The sequence below is a fragment of the Rhinoderma darwinii genome, chromosome 9 (assembly GCF_050947455.1).
Source record: "Rhinoderma darwinii isolate aRhiDar2 chromosome 9, aRhiDar2.hap1, whole genome shotgun sequence".
NCBI lineage: Eukaryota > Metazoa > Chordata > Amphibia > Anura > Rhinodermatidae > Rhinoderma > Rhinoderma darwinii.
In genome coordinates this window covers 68,253,401-68,279,031 of record NC_134695.1, presented here as the reverse complement: position 1 = coordinate 68,279,031, position 25,631 = coordinate 68,253,401, and the positions used below count along the sequence as shown (strand labels likewise).

The 25,631-nt window shown below is 39.9% G+C and overlaps 1 protein-coding gene across 2 annotated transcripts in view; it reads left to right on the top strand.

Annotated features, from left to right (window-relative positions):
- PRDM11 (PR/SET domain 11) overlaps positions 1 to 25,631 on the top strand; it is a 44,611-nt gene that overhangs the window by 4,624 nt on the left and 14,356 nt on the right. For both annotated transcript variants that reach the window (XM_075838037.1, XM_075838038.1), the window contains exons 2-3: positions 19,659 to 19,780; positions 22,122 to 22,225. In XM_075838037.1, coding sequence (XP_075694152.1) covers positions 19,665 to 19,780; positions 22,122 to 22,225 — 220 coding nt within the window. In that variant the 5' untranslated portion in view covers positions 19,659 to 19,664. The remainder of the gene's footprint in view (positions 1 to 19,658; positions 19,781 to 22,121; positions 22,226 to 25,631) is intronic.

The window sequence follows — 25,631 nt, the reverse complement described above, 5'->3', positions numbered from 1 at the left end:
ATATCACACACCCTGTATACTACTACTACTACTACTGTATATATCACACACCCTGTATACTACTACTACTACTACTGTATATATCACACACCCTGTATACTACTACTACTACTACTGTATATATCACACACCCTGTATACTACTACTACTACTACTGTATATATCACACACCCTGTATACTACTACTACTACTACTGTATATATCACACACCCTGTATACTACTACTACTACTACTGTATATATCACACACCCTGTATACTACTACTACTGTATATATCACACACCCTGTATACTACTACTACTGTATATATCACACACCCTGTATACTACTACTACTACTACTGTATATATCACACACCCTGTATACTACTACTACTACTACTGTATATATCACACACCCTGTATACTACTACTACTGTATATATCACACACCCTGTATACTACTACTACTGTATATATCACACACCCTGTATACTACTACTACTGTATATATCACACACCCTGTATACTACTACTACTACTGTATATATCACACACCCTGTATACTACTACTACTACTGTATATATCACACACCCTGTATACTACTACTACTACTACTGTATATATCACACACCCTGTATACTACTACTACTGTATATATCACACACCCTGTATACTACTACTACTGTATATATCACACACCCTGTATACTACTACTACTGTATATATCACACACCCTGTATACTACTACTACTGTATATACAACACACCCTGTATACTACTACTACTACTGTATATATCACACACACCCTGTATACTACTACTACTACTACTGTATATATCACACACACCCTGTATACTACTACTACTGTATATATCACACACACCCTGTATACTACTACTACTGTATATATCACACACCCTGTATACTACTACTACTACTACTGTATATATCACACACCCTGTATACTACTACTACTACTACTGTATATATCACACACACCCTGTATACTACTACTACTGTATATATCACACACACCCTGTATACTACTACTACTGTATATATCACACACCCTGTATACTACTACTACTGTATATATCACACACCCTGTATACTACTACTGTATATATCACACACCCTGTATACTACTACTACTGTATATATCACACACCCTGTATACTACTATATATATCACACACCCTGTATACTACTACTACTGTATATATCACACACCCTGTATACTACTACTACTACTACTACTGTATATATCACACACCCTGTATACTACTACTACTACTACTGTATATATCACACACCCTGTATACTACTACTACTACTGTATATATCACACCCTGTATACTACTACTACTACTGTATATATCACACACCCTGTATACTACTACTACTACTGTATATATCACACACCCTGTATACTACTACTGTATATATCACACACCCTGTATACTACTACTACTGTATATATCACACACCCTGTATACTACTACTACTACTACAGTATATATCACACACCCTGTATACTACTACTACTACTACTGTATATATCACACACCCTGTATACTACTACTACTACTACTGTATATATCACACACCCTGTATACTACTACTACTACTGTATATATCACACACCCTGTATACTACTACTACTACTACTACTGTATATATCACACACCCTGTATACTACTACTACTATATATATCACACACCCTGTATACTACTACTACTACTACTACTACTACTGTATATATCACACACCCTGTATACTACTACTACTGTATATATCACACACCCTGTATACTACTACTACTGTATATATCACACACCCTGTATACTACTACTACTACTGTATATATCACACACCCTGTATACTACTACTACTACTACTACTACTGTATATATCACACACCCTGTATACTACTACTACTACTGTATATATCACACACCCTGTATACTACTACTACTGTATATATCACACACCCTGTATACTACTACTACTGTATATATCACACACCCTGTATACTACTACTACTACTACTGTATATATCACACACCCTGTATACTACTACTACTACTACTGTATATATCACACACCCTGTATACTACTACTACTACTACTGTATATATCACACACCCTGTATACTACTACTACAGTATATATCACACACCCTGTATACTACTACTACTACTACTGTATATATCACACACCCTGTATACTACTACTACTACTGTATATATCACACACCCTGTATACTACTACTACTGTATATATCACACACCCTGTATACTACTACTGTATATATCACACACCCTGTATACTACTACTACTACTACTGTATATATCACACACCCTGTATACTACTACTGTATATATCACACACCTTGTATACTACTTCTACTACTACTACTGTATATATCACACACCCTGTATACTACTACTACTACTACTACTGTATATATCACACACCCTGTATAATACTACTACTACTACTACTACTGTATATATCACACACCCTGTATACTACTACTACTACTACTACTGTATATATCACACACCCTGTATACTACTACTACTACTGTATATATCACACACCCTGTATACTACTACTACTACTGTATATATCACACACCCTGTATACTACTACTACTACTGTATATATCACACACCCTGTATACTACTACTACTACTGTATATATCACACACCCTGTATACTACTACTACTACTGTATATATCACACACCCTGTATACTACTACTACTACTACTGTATATATCACACACCCTGTATAATACTACTACTACTACTGTATATATCACACACCCTGTATACTACTACTACTACTACTGTATATATCACACACCCTGTATACTACTACTACTGTATATATCACACACCCTGTATACTACTACTACTGTATATATCACACACCCTGTATACTACTACTACTACTGTATATATCACACACCCTGTATAATACTACTACTACTACTGTATATATCACACACCCTGTATACTACTACTACTACTACTGTATATATCACACACCCTGTATACTACTACTACTACTACTGTATATATCACACACCCTGTATACTACTACTACTACTACTGTATATATCACACACCCTGTATACTACTACTACTACTACTGTATATATCACACACCCTGTATACTACTACTACTACTACTGTATATATCACACACCCTGTATACTACTACTACTACTACTGTATATATCACACACCCTGTATACTACTACTACTACTACTGTATATATCACACACCCTGTATACTACTACTACTACTACTGTATATATCACACACCCTGTATACTACTACTACTACTACTGTATATATCACACACCCTGTATACTACTACTACTACTACTGTATATATCACACACCCTGTATACTACTACTACTACTACTGTATATATCACACACCCTGTATACTACTACTACTGTATATATCACACACCCTGTATACTACTACTACTGTATATATCACACACCCTGTATACTACTACTACTACTACTGTATATATCACACACCCTGTATACTACTACTACTACTACTGTATATATCACACACCCTGTATACTACTACTACTGTATATATCACACACCCTGTATACTACTACTACTGTATATATCACACACCCTGTATACTACTACTACTGTATATATCACACACCCTGTATACTACTACTACTACTGTATATATCACACACCCTGTATACTACTACTACTACTGTATATATCACACACCCTGTATACTACTACTACTACTACTGTATATATCACACACCCTGTATACTACTACTACTACTACTGTATATATCACACACCCTGTATACTACTACTGTATATATCACACACCCTGTATACTACTACTGTATATATCACACACCCTGTATACTACTACTGTATATATCACACACCCTGTATACTACTACTGTATATATCACACACCCTGTATACTACTACTGTATATATCACACACCCTGTATACTACTACTGTATATATCACACACCCTGTATACTACTACTGTATATATCACACACCCTGTATACTACTACTGTATATATCACACACCCTGTATACTACTACTGTATATATCACACACCCTGTATACTACTACTGTATATATCACACACCCTGTATACTACTACTGTATATATCACACACCCTGTATACTACTACTGTATATATCACACACCCTGTATACTACTACTGTATATATCACACACCCTGTATACTACTACTGTATATATCACACACCCTGTATACTACTACTGTATATATCACACACCCTGTATACTACTACTGTATATATCACACACCCTGTATACTACTACTGTATATATCACACACCCTGTATACTACTACTGTATATATCACACACCCTGTATACTACTACTGTATATATCACACACCCTGTATACTACTACTGTATATATCACACACCCTGTATACTACTACTGTATATATCACACACCCTGTATACTACTACTGTATATATCACACACCCTGTATACTACTACTGTATATATCACACACCCTGTATACTACTACTGTATATATCACACACCCTGTATACTACTACTGTATATATCACACACCCTGTATACTACTACTGTATATATCACACACCCTGTATACTACTACTGTATATATCACACACCCTGTATACTACTACTGTATATATCACACACCCTGTATACTACTACTGTATATATCACACACCCTGTATACTACTACTGTATATATCACACACCCTGTATACTACTACTGTATATATCACACACCCTGTATACTACTACTGTATATATCACACACCCTGTATACTACTACTGTATATATCACACACCCTGTATACTACTACTGTATATATCACACACCCTGTATACTACTACTGTATATATCACACACCCTGTATACTACTACTGTATATATCACACACCCTGTATACTACTACTGTATATATCACACACCCTGTATACTACTACTGTATATATCACACACCCTGTATACTACTACTGTATATATCACACACCCTGTATACTACTACTACTACTACTGTATATATCACACACCCTGTATACTACTACTACTACTACTGTATATATCACACACCCTGTATACTACTACTACTACTACTGTATATATCACACACCCTGTATACTACTACTACTACTACTGTATATATCACACACCCTGTATACTACTACTACTACTACTGTATATATCACACACCCTGTATACTACTACTACTACTGTATATATCACACACCCTGTATACTACTACTACTACTGTATATATCACACACCCTGTATACTACTACTACTACTGTATATATCACACACCCTGTATACTACTACTACTACTGTATATATCACACACCCTGTATACTACTACTACTACTGTATATATCACACACCCTGTATACTACTACTACTACTGTATATATCACACACCCTGTATACTACTACTACTACTGTATATATCACACACCCTGTATACTACTACTACTACTGTATATATCACACACCCTGTATACTACTACTACTACTACTACTGTATATATCACACACCCTGTATACTACTACTACTACTACTGTATATATCACACACCCTGTATACTACTACTACTACTACTGTATATATCACACACCCTGTATACTACTACTACTACTACTACTGTATATATCACACACCCTGTATACTACTACTACTACTACTGTATATATCACACACCCTGTATACTACTACTACTACTACTGTATATATCACACACCCTGTATACTACTACTACTACTACTGTATATATCACACACCCTGTATACTACTACTACTACTACTGTATATATCACACACCCTGTATACTACTACTACTACTACTGTATATATCACACACCCTGTATACTACTACTACTACTACTGTATATATCACACACCCTGTATACTACTACTACTACTACTGTATATATCACACACCCTGTATACTACTACTACTACTACTGTATATATCACACACCCTGTATACTACTACTACTACTACTGTATATATCACACACCCTGTATACTACTACTACTACTACTGTATATATCACACACCCTGTATACTACTACTACTACTACTGTATATATCACACACCCTGTATACTACTACTACTACTACTGTATATATCACACACCCTGTATACTACTACTACTACTACTGTATATATCACACACCCTGTATACTACTACTACTACTACTGTATATATCACACACCCTGTATACTACTACTACTACTACTGTATATATCACACACCCTGTATACTACTACTACTACTACTGTATATATCACACACCCTGTATACTACTACTACTACTACTGTATATATCACACACCCTGTATACTACTACTACTACTACTGTATATATCACACACCCTGTATACTACTACTACTACTACTGTATATATCACACACCCTGTATACTACTACTACTACTACTGTATATATCACACACCCTGTATACTACTACTACTGTATATATCACACACCCTGTATACTACTACTACTACTACTGTATATATCACACACCCTGTATACTACTACTACTACTACTGTATATATCACACACCCTGTATACTACTACTACTACTACTGTATATATCACACACCCTGTATACTACTACTACTACTACTGTATATATCACACACCCTGTATACTACTACTACTACTACTGTATATATCACACACCCTGTATACTACTACTACTACTACTGTATATATCACACACCCTGTATACTACTACTACTACTACTGTATATATCACACACCCTGTATACTACTACTACTACTGTATATATCACACACCCTGTATACTACTACTACTGTATATATCACACACCCTGTATACTACTACTACTGTATATATCACACACCCTGTATACTACTACTACTGTATATATCACACACCCTGTATACTACTACTACTGTATATATCACACACCCTGTATACTACTACTACTGTATATATCACACACCCTGTATACTACTACTACTGTATATATCACACACCCTGTATACTACTACTACTGTATATATCACACACCCTGTATACTACTACTACTGTATATATCACACACCCTGTATACTACTACTACTGTATATATCACACACCCTGTATACTACTACTACTGTATATATCACACACCCTGTATACTACTACTACTGTATATGTCACACACCCTGTATACTACTACTACTGTATATGTCACACACCCTGTATACTACTACTGTATATATCACACACCCTGTATACTACTACTGTATATATCACACACCCTGTATACTACTACTACTACTGTATATATCACACACCCTGTATACTACTACTACTGTATATATCACACACCCTGTATACTACTACTACTGTATATATCACACACCCTGTATACTACTACTACTGTATATATCACACACCCTGTATACTACTACTACTGTATATATCACACACCCTGTATACTACTACTACTGTATATATCACACACCCTGTATACTACTACTACTGTATATATCACACACCCTGTATACTACTACTACTACTACTACTACTGTATATATCACACACCCTGTATACTACTACTGTATATATCACACACCCTGTATACTACTACTGTATATATCACACACCCTGTATACTACTACTACTACTGTATATATCACACACCCTGTATACTACTACTACTGTATATATCACACACCCTGTATACTACTACTACTGTATATATCACACACCCTGTATACTACTACTACTGTATATATCACACACCCTGTATACTACTACTACTGTATATATCACACACCCTGTATACTACTACTACTGTATATATCACACACCCTGTATACTACTACTACTGTATATATCACACACCCTGTATACTACTACTACTACTACTACTACTGTATATATCACACACCCTGTATACTACTACTGTATATATCACACACCCTGTATACTACTACTGTATATATCACACACCCTGTATACTACTACTACTACTGTATATATCACACACCCTGTATACTACTACTACTACTGTATATATCACACACCCTGTATACTACTACTGTATATATCACACACCCTGTATACTACTACTGTATATATCACACACCCTGTATACTACTACTACTACTGTATATATCACACACCCTGTATACTACTACTACTACTGTATATATCACACACCCTGTATACTACTACTACTACTGTATATATCACACACCCTGTATACTACTACTACTACTGTATATATCACACACCCTGTATACTACTACTACTACTGTATATATCACACACCCTGTATACTACTACTACTACTGTATATATCACACACCCTGTATACTACTACTGTATATATCACACACCCTGTATACTACTACTGTATATATCACACACCCTGTATACTACTACTGTATATATCACACACCCTGTATACTACTACTGTATATATCACACACCCTGTATACTACTACTGTATATATCACACACCCTGTATACTACTACTGTATATATCACACACCCTGTATACTACTACTGTATATATCACACACCCTGTATACTACTACTGTATATATCACACACCCTGTATACTACTACTGTATATATCACACACCCTGTATACTACTACTGTATATATCACACACCCTGTATACTACTACTGTATATATCACACACCCTGTATACTACTACTACTACTGTATATATCACACACCCTGTATACTACTACTACTACTGTATATATCACACACCCTGTATACTACTACTACTACTGTATATATCACACACCCTGTATACTACTACTACTACTGTATATATCACACACCCTGTATACTACTACTACTACTGTATATATCACACACCCTGTATACTACTACTACTACTGTATATATCACACACCCTGTATACTACTACTACTACTGTATATATCACACACCCTGTATACTACTACTACTACTACTACTGTATATATCACACACCCTGTATACTACTACTACTACTACTGTATATATCACACACCCTGTATACTACTACTACTACTACTGTATATATCACACACCCTGTATACTACTACTACTACTACTGTATATATCACACACCCTGTATACTACTACTACTACTACTACTGTATATATCACACACCCTGTATACTACTACTACTACTACTGTATATATCACACACCCTGTATACTACTACTACTACTACTGTATATATCACACACCCTGTATACTACTACTACTACTACTGTATATATCACACACCCTGTATACTACTACTACTACTACTGTATATATCACACACCCTGTATACTACTACTACTACTACTGTATATATCACACACCCTGTATACTACTACTACTACTACTGTATATATCACACACCCTGTATACTACTACTACTACTACTGTATATATCACACACCCTGTATACTACTACTACTACTACTGTATATATCACACACCCTGTATACTACTACTACTACTACTGTATATATCACACACCCTGTATACTACTACTACTACTACTGTATATATCACACACCCTGTATACTACTACTACTACTACTGTATATATCACACACCCTGTATACTACTACTACTACTACTACTGTATATATCACACACCCTGTATACTACTACTACTACTACTGTATATATCACACACCCTGTATACTACTACTACTACTACTGTATATATCACACACCCTGTATACTACTACTACTGTATATATCACACACCCTGTATACTACTACTACTGTATATATCACACACCCTGTATACTACTACTACTACTACTGTATATATCACACACCCTGTATACTACTACTACTACTACTGTATATATCACACACCCTGTATACTACTACTACTACTACTGTATATATCACACACCCTGTATACTACTACTACTGTATATATCACACACCCTGTATACTACTACTACTACTACTGTATATATCACACACCCTGTATACTACTACTACTACTACTGTATATATCACACACCCTGTATACTACTACTACTACTACTGTATATATCACACACCCTGTATACTACTACTACTACTACTGTATATATCACACACCCTGTATACTACTACTACTACTGTATATATCACACACCCTGTATACTACTACTACTGTATATATCACACACCCTGTATACTACTACTACTGTATATATCACACACCCTGTATACTACTACTACTGTATATATCACACACCCTGTATACTACTACTACTGTATATATCACACACCCTGTATACTACTACTACTGTATATATCACACACCCTGTATACTACTACTACTGTATATATCACACACCCTGTATACTACTACTACTGTATATATCACACACCCTGTATACTACTACTACTGTATATATCACACACCCTGTATACTACTACTACTGTATATATCACACACCCTGTATACTACTACTACTGTATATATCACACACCCTGTATACTACTACTACTGTATATATCACACACCCTGTATACTACTACTACTGTATATATCACACACCCTGTATACTACTACTACTGTATATATCACACACCCTGTATACTACTACTACTGTATATATCACACACCCTGTATACTACTACTACTGTATATGTCACACACCCTGTATACTACTACTGTATATATCACACACCCTGTATACTACTACTGTATATATCACACACCCTGTATACTACTACTACTACTACTACTGTATATATCACACACCCTGTATACTACTACTACTGTATATATCACACACCCTGTATACTACTACTACTGTATATATCACACACCCTGTATACTACTACTACTGTATATATCACACACCCTGTATACTACTACTACTGTATATATCACACACCCTGTATACTACTACTACTGTATATATCACACACCCTGTATACTACTACTACTGTATATATCACACACCCTGTATACTACTACTACTACTACTACTACTGTATATATCACACACCCTGTATACTACTACTGTATATATCACACACCCTGTATACTACTACTGTATATATCACACACCCTGTATACTACTACTACTACTGTATATATCACACACCCTGTATACTACTACTACTACTGTATATATCACACACCCTGTATACTACTACTGTATATATCACACACCCTGTATACTACTACTGTATATATCACACACCCTGTATACTACTACTACTACTGTATATATCACACACCCTGTATACTACTACTACTACTGTATATATCACACACCCTGTATACTACTACTACTACTGTATATATCACACACCCTGTATACTACTACTACTACTGTATATATCACACACCCTGTATACTACTACTACTACTGTATATATCACACACCCTGTATACTACTACTACTACTGTATATATCACACACCCTGTATACTACTACTGTATATATCACACACCCTGTATACTACTACTGTATATATCACACACCCTGTATACTACTACTGTATATATCACACACCCTGTATACTACTACTGTATATATCACACACCCTGTATACTACTACTGTATATATCACACACCCTGTATACTACTACTGTATATATCACACACCCTGTATACTACTACTGTATATATCACACACCCTGTATACTACTACTGTATATATCACACACCCTGTATACTACTACTGTATATATCACACACCCTGTATACTACTACTGTATATATCACACACCCTGTATACTACTACTACTACTGTATATATCACACACCCTGTATACTACTACTACTACTGTATATATCACACACCCTGTATACTACTACTACTACTACTGTATATATCACACACCCTGTATACTACTACTACTACTACTACTACTGTATATATCACACACCCTGTATACTACTACTACTACTACTACTGTATATATCACACACCCTGTATACTACTACTACTACTGTATATATCACACACCCTGTATACTACTACTACTACTACTGTATATATCACACACCCTGTATACTACTACTACTACTACTGTATATATCACACACCCTGTATACTACTACTACTACTACTGTATATATCACACACCCTGTATACTACTACTACTACTACTGTATATATCACACACCCTGTATACTACTACTACTACTACTGTATATATCACACACCCTGTATACTACTACTACTACTACTGTATATATCACACACCCTGTATACTACTACTACTACTACTGTATATATCACACACCCTGTATACTACTACTACTACTGTATATATCACACACCCTGTATACTACTACTACTACTGTATATATCACACACCCTGTATACTACTACTACTACTGTATATATCACACACCCTGTATACTACTACTACTGTATATATCACACACCCTGTATACTACTACTACTGTATATATCACACACCCTGTATACTACTATATATATCACACACCCTGTATACTACTATATATCCCACACCCTGTATACTACGATATATATCCCACACCCTGTATACTACTACTACAGTATATATCACACACCCTGTATACTACCACTATAGTATATAGAACACACCCTGTATACTACCACTATAGTATATATAACACACCCTGTATACTACCACTATTGTATATATAACACACCCTGTATACTACCACTATTGTATATATAACACACCCTGTATACTACCACTATTGTATATATAACACACCCTGTATACTACCACTATAGTATATATAACACACCCTGTATACTACCACTATTGTATATATAACACACCCTGTATACTACCACTATTGTATATATAACACACTCTGTATACTACCACTATTGTATATATAACACACCCTGTATACTACCACTATTGTATATATAACACACCCTGTATACTACCACTATAGTATATATAACACACCCTGTATACTACCACTATTGTATATATAACACACCCTGTATACTACCACTATTGTATATATAACACACTCTGTATACTACCACTATTGTATATATAACACACCCTGTATACTACCACTATTGTATATATAACACACCCTGTATACTACCACTATTGTATATATAACACACCCTGTATACTACCACTATTGTATATATAACACACCCTGTATACTACTACTATTGTATATATAACACACCCTGTATACTACCACTATTGTAGATCTAAACACACCCTGTATACTACTACTATTGTATATATAACACACCCTGTATACTACCACTATTGTATATATAACACACCCTGTATACTACCACTATTGTATATATAACACACCCTGTATACTACCACTATTGTATATATAACACACCCTGTATACTACTACTACTGTATATATCACACACCCTGTATACTACTACTACTGTATATATCACACACCCTGTATACTACTACTACTGTATATATCACACACCCTGTATACTACTACTACTGTATATATCACACACCCTGTATACTACCACTATTGTATATATAACACACCCTGTATACTACTACTATTGTATATATAACACACCCTGTATACTACCACTATTGTATATATAACACACCCTGTATACTACCACTATAGTATATATAACACACCCTGTATACTACCACTGTATATCTAACACGTGTGTGTGTGTGTGTGTGTCTGTGTCTGTGTGTCCCCCCCTCACAGGGAGACCTTGTTGGCAGTCTGCAAAGCCTCTGTAATCATTCCAGCCCCAGTTTACCCATAACAGTACTAGCTATAGGACCCTCATATTAGTGTCGTTTACAGAGTTCGTACGTCTATGTAAAACCCATTGTTCTCATGACAGCGCCTTCTATATCAGTGCCAGCCACTTGCCCTCTATTACTGACATAAATGGTGCCCTCTTGAACTTGTCAGCCACTTGCCATTCCCTTACCTGGGGCTATAAACAGGCGGGTGTCAGTCCAGACTGATCGCTGTCACTACTACACAGGCGATGCTGCAGGGACCACGGCCTGCACAGCAGCTAAAAAACCAAACAAGCCCACCCATGTGTTCTCCTGAACCCACGATCCCATCAACTAAAAGACATAGGTGCACTATATGGACTAAAGTATTGGGACACGCCTCTCAATCAATGAATTCAGGTGTTTCATTCAGTCCCATTGACACAGGTGCATAACATCCAGCACCTCACTAAGCAGTTCCCTTTAGGCCGGGTTCCCACGTAGCGTAAATACTGCAGATTTTCAATAACGGATTTTGTTGCGGAAAATCGGCAGCATGATCCAGTAGAAACAAAGTGGATGAGATTTGAACAAATCTCCTCCACGCGCTGCGTAAACGATAAGCTGAAAAAAAACGCTCAGAAATTGACCTGCGGTGCGTTTTTAAAAAAATCCGCAGCACATCAATTGTGTATGCGTAATCGCTGCTTTGTTTCGGGTGTTCCCCATTGAATGCGATTTTTGCGGCGGAGAAGCTGCAATTCCGCCGAAAAAAATCCAACTCCGAAAAGAACCCATTATAATTACCCAGAATTCTCTGCTCCTGCGTCCAGCCTGGCCTCCAGGGATGACGTTTCGTCCCATGTGACTGCTGCAGCCAATCACAGGCAGTCCCCCTCTAAGGGCCGGTTCACACGTGCCCATAAGTCACGTTTAGATATTTATAGATTGTTCAGATTGAGTCGTGGCTGATAAACATACAGGTGCAATGTCGGGGTCCCCTGTAATATATTGATAAGACGGATACAGACCACCCTAAATGGTGCCCGTATTCTGTGGGCAGCTCCTGCAGGTTATTGTCACATAGCTTTTCTTCTTGTAAAGGGAAACATTCCAATAATTCTAGAATTTTAGGGAATTGTTAGCGCGGGAATTCCCTAATAGAAGCATTAAAATGTCACATAAAATTTTATGATTTGTGCAAGTGCATTACGTAGCCGGGAGACGGCAGAATCGGTGTTACATAGTGGAAGGAGTGGGATCCCCAGCAGTACAGAGTATTTCAGCTGAGAAGTGTGACCTGTCCACTGGTGATGATGTTATTGAGGGCAGGGATGCATGTGACAGGAGCAATATAGTGATGGAAACAAGTCAAGATCTCAGACATAGCGGAAGCAGCACAGAGTATTTGAGGAGTGCAGTGTGTTGGTCTTGTGGGGGGTAGTGACGTGTCCCATTATGTGATGTTATTAGTGAGGACAGAGCTGCATGTGGAGGGGCAAAGTCATGATCTGAGGAGGGAAATGGAGACAAGATTCAGAGCTACATAGTGGAAGGATAAGGGACCCCCAACAGCACAGAGTATTTCAGGACAGGATTCTGTTCACTTACTTCATGATGTGAGGAGAGGAATGGGGGACCAGTGGCAGGTAACAGACTGATTTGGAGGAGCTCCTTAGGGAAAGGAATGGCCCAGGTAGACAACCCCTTTAACTCTCCACCCTAAGTTTCAATAGTATAACAGATATTTGCAGGCACTATGTTATTTTTGGGTTTGCAGCTTAGTGTATTCTGCTGGGTGTAATATTTCAAGTTGCCCACCAACCACCTGACTTCCTGTCTGGGTGACCACCATTTCAATACCAATCGCATCCTGTACTGAAGTGGTCACAGGAAGTTCTGTCCGCTGTAAGGGTCTGTTCACACGCAGAGTCAAAAATGTCTCAAAATACAGAGCTGTTTTCAAGGGAAAACAGCCCCTGATTTTCAGACGTTTTTTGAGAAACTCACGTATTTCGCTGCGTTTTCACTGCGTTTTTTACGGCTGTTTTCATTGGAGTCTGAGAAAACGGCTCCAAAAACGTCCCAAGAAGTGTCCTGCACTTCTTTTGACGAGCCGTCATTTTACGCGCCGTATTTTGACAGCGACGCGTAAAATGACAGCTCGTCTGCACAGAACATCGTAAGACCCATTGATTTCAATGGGCAGATGTTTGCCGACCTATTGGAGCCGTCTTTTCAGGCGTAATTCGAGGAGTAAAACACCTCCATTATGCCTGAAAATTGGTTGTGTGCACATACCCTAAGGGTATGTTCACACACCCTATTTACGGACGTAATTCGGGCGTTTTACGCCTCGAATTATGTCCGAAAATACGGCTCCAATAGGTCGGCAAACATCTGCCCATTGAAATCAATGGGGTTATGGTGCTATGTGCAGACGGGCTTTTTTTTAAATGTGCCTGTCACTTCTTGAGACGTAATTGGAGCCGTTTTTCATTGACTCCATTGAAAAACCGCTCCAATTACGTCCGTAATTGCCGCCGGGAAAAACGCGAGTACGAACAATTACGTCTGAAATTCAGGAGCTGTTTTCGCCTCAAAACAGCTCCGTAATTTCAGGCGTATTTTACGCTGTCGTGTGAACGTATCCTAACAATACATTGGAGGCGAGAAGACAAGAAATCGTACAGCTTCAGAATAAAAAATATACAAACCAAGGCAGAAAATGTGCAGGAACACAAAAGGAAAGAACGAAAAATGTTCAAAATGAAACATTTGTTTCAACTTCTTTTTTCACTTTTAACATTGCGTTTAGCGAAGCGACTTACGGGAAGTAAAAGAACATGTGAGGAAGGCCGAAACTGTCACCTCGAACTGTATCTTGTGGTCAGCCCTGCAAAAGTGAGAGGGGAAACAGGTTTTCGTGTTCTACAACCTGTGCGGAGAGCTCGGTGAACCATGTAAAGGAACAGGTTTCTGTATTTAAAGGGGAACTTTACCTAAAAATGTATTTTGTACATATGTGTAAATAATGTTTATAATCTCGGTGTAGGACTGTCCTTTGTGGGGTCAACATTAAAAAAAAGACATTGGAATATAGAGCAGGGTCCTGCGGGGGTCGTGTCTGTGCCTCTTCATACAGTGTAGTGGCCATGAATCGTTAGTTTGGTTTCTGGGTCTTGAATTGGTAAAACACTCTGGTTACTTAATTTAATTAAGTTTGATAATGATAAAATATCAGTTTTATTATTGCTATGGAAACAAGCGAACATGAGATGAAATCATGGAAATTGCTCTTTAAGAGGCAGGAGAGACAAGACTCTGTGTCTCCTGACTTTCAATGACTATGCATATTGGGACAGGAGATAGAATTAGATCCCATTATTAAGGCTGGGTTCACACGACCTATTTTCAGGCGTAATGGAGGTGTTATTACGCCTCGAATTACGCCTGAAAAGACGGCTCCAATACGTCGGCAAACATCTGCCTATTACTTTCAATGGGCTTTACGATGTTCTGTGCAGACGAGCTGTCATTTTACACGTCGCTGTCAAAAGACGGCGCGTAAAATAACAGCCTCGTCAAAAGAAGTGCAGGATACATCTTGGGACGTTTTTGGAGCCGTTTTCTCATAGACTCTATTGAAAACAGCTCCAAAAACGGCTGCGAAAACGCAGCGAAAAACTCAGCAAAAATGCGAGTTGCTGAAAAAACGTCTGAAAATCAGGTGCTGTTTTCCCTTGAAAAAAGCTCCATATTTTTAGACATTTTTGGCTCAGCGTGTGAACATAGCCTTAATGCTTAGGCTGGGTTCAGACGAGCGCGTCCGTTACGGCTGAAATTACAGAGCTGTTTTCAGGAGAAAACAGCCCCTGAATTTCAGACGTAATTGCATGTACTCGCGTTTTTCGCTGCGTCCATTATGGACGTAATTGGAGCTGTTTTTCTATGGAGTCAATGGAAAACGGCTCCAATTACGTCTCAAGAAGTGACAGGCACTTCTTTGACGCGGGCGTCTTTTTTACTCGCCGTCTTTTGACAGTGGCGCGTAAAATAAATGACCGTCGGCACAGAACATCGTAAGACCCATTCAAATGAATGGGCAGATGTTTGCCGGCGCTTTGGAGCCGTATTTTCGGACGTAATTTGAGGCCAAAACCCCCGTAAATAGGGTGTGTGAACCCAGCCTTCTATTCCTCTTATTTATATAGTGGTGTACGTGATATATTATAATGTACGCAGTGTACAAGAGGATTTGTGTTCTAGATTTAGCGTATATGTACTTTGTATGTATTGCGAGGTTCTGCAGCAGGTGGAGCACTGTATCTTATAATCTACTCAGCAGCTGCAGAACCTCTTTTCAAGAAACAAAAAGTTCCTGTCAATCACTAATTGATTGAAGGTAAAAGGTGTTTCTCTTTTTAGACTAGGGCATATTTTCGCTCCAGGGGGCATATGAAGGTCACAGAAAGAAGGAAGGGGCGCTGATGGGGACTGAACTTATGACACTGTTCACACAGAGTTTTTGCCGCGGCAAAATGGGAGGCGGAGGCGTTTCTTTCCTGCGAGTGGAAAGAAATGCTCATGGGAAAAATAAGCGACATGCCCTTTCTTCAGGCGTTTCCATCTCTGACCTCCCATTGACATCAATGGGAGGCAGAGAAAGTGTTTCTTGCGGCGTTTTCTTGCCTGTGGCACTCAATGGCCGCGGCCGAACACCTCGAAAAATGCGGCAAACGGCGTGCAGGTAGGTCAGAATCTGCCTCAACATTCCAGATGGAATTTTGAGGCCGATTTTTATGCCTGCAAAAAAACTCCATGTGAACAGGGCCTAATAAAGGGGTTATCCTGGATTAGAAAAAAAATAGCTGCTTTCTTCCAAAAACAGCACCACCCCTGTCTATAGGTTTTGTCTGGTATTACAGCTCAGCTCCATTAAAGTGAATAGGGCTAAGCTGCAATTCCACACACAACCTGTGGACAGGTGTGGAGCTGTTTTTGGAAGACAGCAGCCATGCTTTACTGATCCTGGAAAACCTAGAGCAGGGGCTGCTTGAAAGACACCTCTCCCTCCAGAGGACCACTGGCATTCTTGAAATTTACAGACGTCCAAGAACTCCATGGCCGCCATGTAATTCCTCACTTTCCCTTATTTGCTACATTTACTAGGTGGTCCCCTCGGCTATCACAGCTAAACACGGAGGGGGGTCCGGAGAGGGGCTGTCTAAAGTGAACAACTTCTTTAAGCTCCTTAAAATTGCGCTCCTTAAAAAAGTTATGCAGTGATGGGTGTGACAAAGTAGCGTTCAATGTGTGCGCAAAATGTATTATGGGCTGTTTCGTGCCACAAAATACTGGCGTACATGTAGTACATCCCGGAGGCGGCCCAAGGAAGAGACGTGCGCCGTATGTCGTTAGTTGGGCCAGATATAATATGTATTATGTGCCGTCTTGATAAAAATGGCGCGATTATTGCCGAATGAATTGACTTGCTCGTTCTAATGACATTATTGAATTCCCTGGAGGATTCTACATTTATTATCTGCAGGTTCTTGTAATGATCTAAACAGGAGCGATCACCTCTGGGCTGTGGGGTCACCTGGTGCCAATGTAGGGGGGGGGCGTAGAACCGCAGGAAGACAAGTTGGGAACTGTTGTGAAGGTAGAGAGGTTTGGAAGCTGCATTCCTGGGCTTTGTGAAAATAAGACACGGGCCGCGCCGCAACATGTCACATACCAGACTTTAGCGGGAACCATCCCCCACTCCTCCTTCATGTCTGGCTCATTGGAACCTCTGTTTAAAAACGAACATGGGCCTCTGCCTACCGAGTAATGGTGAGCTGCCGGCCCGTCAGGTAAAGGGGCATTCACACGGACGAGTGTAACATGTTTATCTCTTCTGTTCTAGGGCATCATGAGCGAAAGTGGCAAGGAGTGCCGGGTGGTGTATAGCCCCAATCTGGGGGACCTCGTGAGGGTGAAGTCAGAATTGGGGTCAGCAGTTGAAGAGAGGAAGTACAGCAAGCAATGGTGAGTGCAATATATAATTCCGGTCAAGCAGAAAAATACACCAGGTTTTATGGTCAAGCACCGACATTGGGTAAATATGAGAGAATCGCTTAACTAGCAATTCCTTAACATAATAGCGGAGACTTATTAATGTATTTAGACCTGGCGTTATTATAAGTCGCCACTATGGCTATGTGCCATGTTGAGAATCATGGTGCCCGTTACACTAATGTGACAGACTGGCACACGGCCTGGATGATGTGCCAATATTAGTCATTCTCCTTCCAATGTTCTTATCTACATATATCCCTTTGGCTGCCGGAGAGTCTCAATAATGGTCTGGTCACCCTGCGTGATATCAAAAAGCCCCAAAAAAGTTCTAGTGTTTCTATGGGCTGTGGGCGTTTGCTGCAATTGTATCCAGTCTGGACAGTCCTCTGCCGCAACACAAGTCTCTCTCCTGTTTTCTGCAATGTATCAATCAACGTACGATATTTGACACATATTGCGCTACAATTTGCACCATTTTCGGTCTTTGAAAATCATAAAACGGTCAGAATCTTGCTGGCCCCTCCCCATTAGGTGAACCACGCCCTCTTTTCATTGCTCCAAAATGTGCAATATTTTTACATAAGAAAAGTGGCGTAAACCTATTAACAAAGTGTATTAGAAAGTCGTAGAACTTTTTATTACACAAAACGGAAAAAAACTTTAATTATTCTGCGTCTGGAGTCTGCGGTGCAATACTGCCACCTAATGGCCACATTGTAAAAATCCTACCCTGCTTCGATTAACATGGAATAATTTGGTAGGAGTCGACTACGTCAGCTTATTCTGATACCCAGATATCAGGAGATGAGCTGCAGGTCTAGTCCTCGCCCTATGCAAAGACACAACTTCACAGATGTTCTGGAATGACATGTCCCATCATGTTGGCTTTTCATCCCAATTAGCTACGATCTGCAGGTTGACTCCTTAGACCGGTAATCTCCAATCTGTGGCTCTCCAGCTATTGCACGCTCTGATAGTCACAGGCTTTATTAGCCAGAGAAGATATTCACTGAAAAGTGAGGCTGTTCCTCTGGAGGACTGGTGGCGTCCATGCAGGATGCAGATGCCCATTGATTTGAACAGGCAGCATGTGCCCAACAGTTCCCAGCTGATTGTCGGATGTACGATTGCTAAGTTTCTGTTCACACATGTCCTTATTACAACTTCTTCATCTACTTATGAATGAGGCTCTTCACCCAAAACCCAATATGCACCTTAAAGGGGTTTTCTAATGATTGACTTTCATGGCATATCCAGCCAGGACCCCCTTTAGTTCGAGAATTCACTTGACCACACATGCAGGCCATGTCTTCACCAGAAAAGGTACCCCATAAATCTTACTTATCCAACAGTCATATGGTAAAAACCCATAAAAGGGGTTCTGTACTGTACTGAGATATCGATTGGATATGTGATTTGTGTGTCTATCTGCTGGGAGTCATGTACACCTTTGAAAATTATAAAAAAAAATCATTAAAAATGTGTATCAGTGTGTTTGGTGCAACTTGGTAATTACTTTTTATTAAAAATAATTTTTACTTTTTCAGATACAGCTGCTTTGTATCCTCTATAGAGAGCAGCTGTATCTAGCGCTGAATCTGTCAGGTCAGCGGGACAGACAGGGTCAGTATCAGCGGGTCCTGTGTGTCTATGAAACGCAGGATTTACCGGTTATCGATCACATCTAAGTTATCACAGATGCGTTCGATAACCGCTCGATCCTACGTGGCGGATACTGAACCAGGCAGTGACGCTGATGTAACGGATACAGGTTTCAGTACTAGCTACAGCTGCTCTGTATACAGGATATAAAGCAGCTGTATCTCACAAAGTAAAATTTTTTTTTAATAAAAAGTATTACAAAGTTGCACCAACCACACTAATACACATTATATATATAATTTTTTTTTTTTTTAAAGGTGTACATAGTCTTTAAGTGGAGCACCATGGTCCCTTCTTGTTTTATCAGACGCAGCACCACCTCCATCAGTGTCCAGTTTCTGGTGCTGCTTTTTCCATTCTCTAGAATGGGGCTCAGTTGCAACGCAAGGCAAAGTGCATAGACATTGGGTCTTGTTAAAGGCATGACTCCTCATTTCTTCTTGTGATTGTTCGGGTTCTAGCTGTCAATACTACACCTGTCACCTTGCTATAAGTTATCTTTCATTATGTGTGCAGAACCCCTACAAGTCAACTGGGGATGATGTTTTGAAGAGTGAAAAATAGTGACGTAAGAAAAGTAATAAAAAAAGTGACTTAAAAAAAGTAATGGAAAGATATACTGACTCTTTGTTTTCTATGTGGTGTTCAGTACTGCAGGGTCCAACTCGCGCTGCATGGACTTGGAACCCAAGAGGCTGAAAGAGAAGAGGGGCGCTGCAATGTCTAAGAGTCTTCAGCAGGTGGATTTTTGGTGTAAGTTGAACGGTTCATAGGAGTCAATGCAAATAGTGTTAGTTTATAAAGTAATTATTAAATAGTATATGTTAAAGCAGATCTGTCAGGTATCTATTTTAGGGCAGCAAACAAACAGAGGGCGATACGCTGTGCTCAGGGATATATAGTTTTCTATGATTTGTTTACGTTTTTCTCTCCTGTGTGGTGTAGTATAGAGGAGCTGTCAGTTCTGCTGTGTGGTGTAGTATAGAGGAGCTGTCAGCTCTCCGGTGTGGTGTAGTATAGAGGAGCTGTCAGCTCTCCTGTGTGGTGTAGTATAGAGGATCTGTCAGCTCTCCTGTGTGGTGTAGTATAGAGGATCTGTCAGCTCTCCTGTGTGGTGTAGTATAGAGGAGCTGTCAGCACTCCTGTGTGGTGTAGTATAGAGGATCTGTCAGCTCTCCTGTGTGGTCTATTATAGAGGATCTGTCATCTCTCCTGTGTGGTGTAGTATAGAGGATCTGTCATCTCTCCTGTGTGGTATAGAGGATCTGTCAGTTCTCCTGTGTGGTATAGAGGAGCTGTCAGTTCTCCTGTGTGGTGTAGTATAGAGGATCTGTCAGCTCTCTTGTGTGGTGTAGTATAGAGGATCTGTCAGCTCTCTTGTGTGGTGTAGTATAGAGGAGCTGTCAGCTCTCCTGTGTGGTGTAGTATAGAGGATCTGTCAGCTCTCCTGTGTGGTGTAGTATAGAGGAGCTGTCAGCTCCCCTGTGTGGTGTAGTATAGAGGAGCTGTCAGTTCTCCTGTGTGGTGTAGTATAGAGGATCTGTCAGCTCTCCTGTGTGGTGTAGTATAGAGGAGCTGTCAGCTCTCCTGTGTGGTGTAGTATAGAGGATCTGTCAGCTCTCCTGTGTGGTGTAGTATAGAGGATCTGTCGGCTCTCCTGTGTGGTGTAGTATAGAGGAGCTGTCAGCTCTCCTGTGTGGTGTAGTATAGAGGATCTGTCAGTTCTCCTGTGTGGTATAGTATAGAGGGTCTGTCAGCTCTCCTGTGTGGTGTAGTATAGAGGATCTGTCAGTTCTCCTGTGTGGTGTAGTATAGAGGATCTGTCAGCTCTCCTGTGTGGTGTAGTATAGAGGATCTGTCAGCTCTCCTGTGCGGTGTAGTATAGAGGATCTGTCAGCTCTCCTGTGCGGTGTAGTATAGAGGATCTGTCAGCTCTCCTGTGCGGTGTAGTGAAGAGGATCTGTCAGCTCTCCTGTGTGGTGTAGTATAGAGGATCTGTCAGCTCCCCTGTGTGGTGTAGTATAGAGGATCTGTCAGTTCTCCTGTGTGGTGTAGTATAGAGGATCTGTCAGCTCTCCTGTGTGGTGTAGTATAGAGGATCTGTCAGCTCCCCTGTGTGGTGTAGTATTGAGGAGCTGTCAGCTCTCCTGTGTGGTGTAGTATAGAGGATCTGTCAGCTCTCCTGTGTGGTGTAGTATAGAGGATCTGTCAGCTCTCCGGTGTGGTGTAGTATAGAGGAGCTGTCAGCTCTCCTGTGTGGTGTAGTATAGAGGAGCAGTCAGTTCTCCTGTGTGGTGTAGTATAGAGGAGCTGTCAGCTCTCCTGTGTGGTGTAGTATAGAGGATCTGTCAGCTCTCCTGTGTGGTGTAGTATAGAGGAGCTGTCAGCTCTCCTGTGTGGTGTAGTATAGAGGATCTGTCAGCTCTCCTGTGTGGTGTAGTATAGAGGATCTGTCAGCTCTCCTGTGTGGTGTAGTATAGAGGAGCTGTCAGCACTCCTGTGTGGTGTAGTATAGAGGATCTGTCAGCTCTCCTGTGTGGTCTATTATAGAGGATCTGTCATCTCTCCTGTGTGGTATAGAGGATCTGTCAGTTCTCCTGTGTGGTATAGAGGAGCTGTCAGTTCTCCTGTGTGGTGTAGTATAGAGGATCTGTCAGCTCTCTTGTGTGGTGTAGTATAGAGGATCTGTCAGCTCTCTTGTGTGGTGTAGTATAGAGGAGCTGTCAGCTCTCCTGTGTGGTGTAGTATAGAGGATCTGTCAGCTCTCCTGTGTGGTGTAGTATAGAGGAGCTGTCAGCTCCCCTGTGTGGTGTAGTATAGAGGAGCTGTCAGTTCTCCTGTGTGGTGTAGTATAGAGGATCTGTCAGCTCTCCTGTGTGGTGTAGTATAGAGGAGCTGTCAGCTCTCCTGTGTGGTGTAGTATAGAGGATCTGTCAGCTCTCCTGTGTGGTGTAGTATAGAGGATCTGTCGGCTCTCCTGTGTGGTGTAGTATAGAGGAGCTGTCAGCTCTCCTGTGTGGTGTAGTATAGAGGATCTGTCAGTTCTCCTGTGTGGTATAGTATAGAGGGTCTGTCAGCTCTCCTGTGTGGTGTAGTATAGAGGATCTGTCAGTTCTCCTGTGTGGTGTAGTATAGAGGATCTGTCAGCTCTCCTGTGTGGTGTAGTATAGAGGATCTGTCAGCTCTCCTGTGTGGTGTAGTATAGAGGATCTGTCAGCTCTCCTGTGCGGTGTAGTATAGAGGATCTGTCAGCTCTCCTGTGCGGTGTAGTGAAGAGGATCTGTCAGCTCTCCTGTGTGGTGTAGTATAGAGGATCTGTCAGCTCCCCTGTGTGGTGTAGTATAGAGGATCTGTCAGTTCTCCTGTGTGGTGTAGTATAGAGGATCTGTCAGCTCTCCTGTGTGGTGTAGTATAGAGGATCTGTCAGCTCCCCTGTGTGGTGTAGTATTGAGGAGCTGTCAGCTCTCCTGTGTGGTGTAGTATAGAGGATCTGTCAGCTCTCCTGTGTGGTGTAGTATAGAGGATCTGTCAGCTCTCCGGTGTGGTGTAGTATAGAGGAGCTGTCAGCTCTCCTGTGTGGTGTAGTATAGAGGAGCTGTCAGCTCTCCTGTGTGGTGTAGTATAGAGGATCTGTCAGCTCTCCTGTGTGGTGTGGTGTAGTATAGAGGAGCTGTCCGCTCTCCTGTGTGGTGTAGTATAGAGGATTGTCCGCTCTCCTGTGTGGTGTAGTATAGAGGATCTGTCAGCTCTCCTGTGTGATGTAGTATAGAGGATCTGTCAATTCTGCTGTGTGGTGTAGTATAGAGGAGGTGTCAGCTCTCCTGTGTGGTGTAGTATAGAGGAGCTGTCAGTTCTCCTGTGTGGTGTAGTATAGAGGATCTGTCAGCTCTCCTGTGTGGTGTGGTGTAGTATAGAGGAGCTGTCAGCTCTCCTGTGTGGTGTAGTATAGAGGAGCTGTCAGCTCTCCTGTGTGGTGTAGTATAGAGGATCTGTCAGTTCTCCTGTGTGGTGTAGTATAGAGGAGCTATCAGCTCTCCTGTGTGGTGTAGTATAGAGGATCTGTCAGCTCTCCTGTGTGGTGTAGTATAGAGGTGCTATCAGCTCTCCTGTTTGGTGTAGTATAGAGGAGCTGTCAGCTCTCCTGTGTGGTGTAGTATAG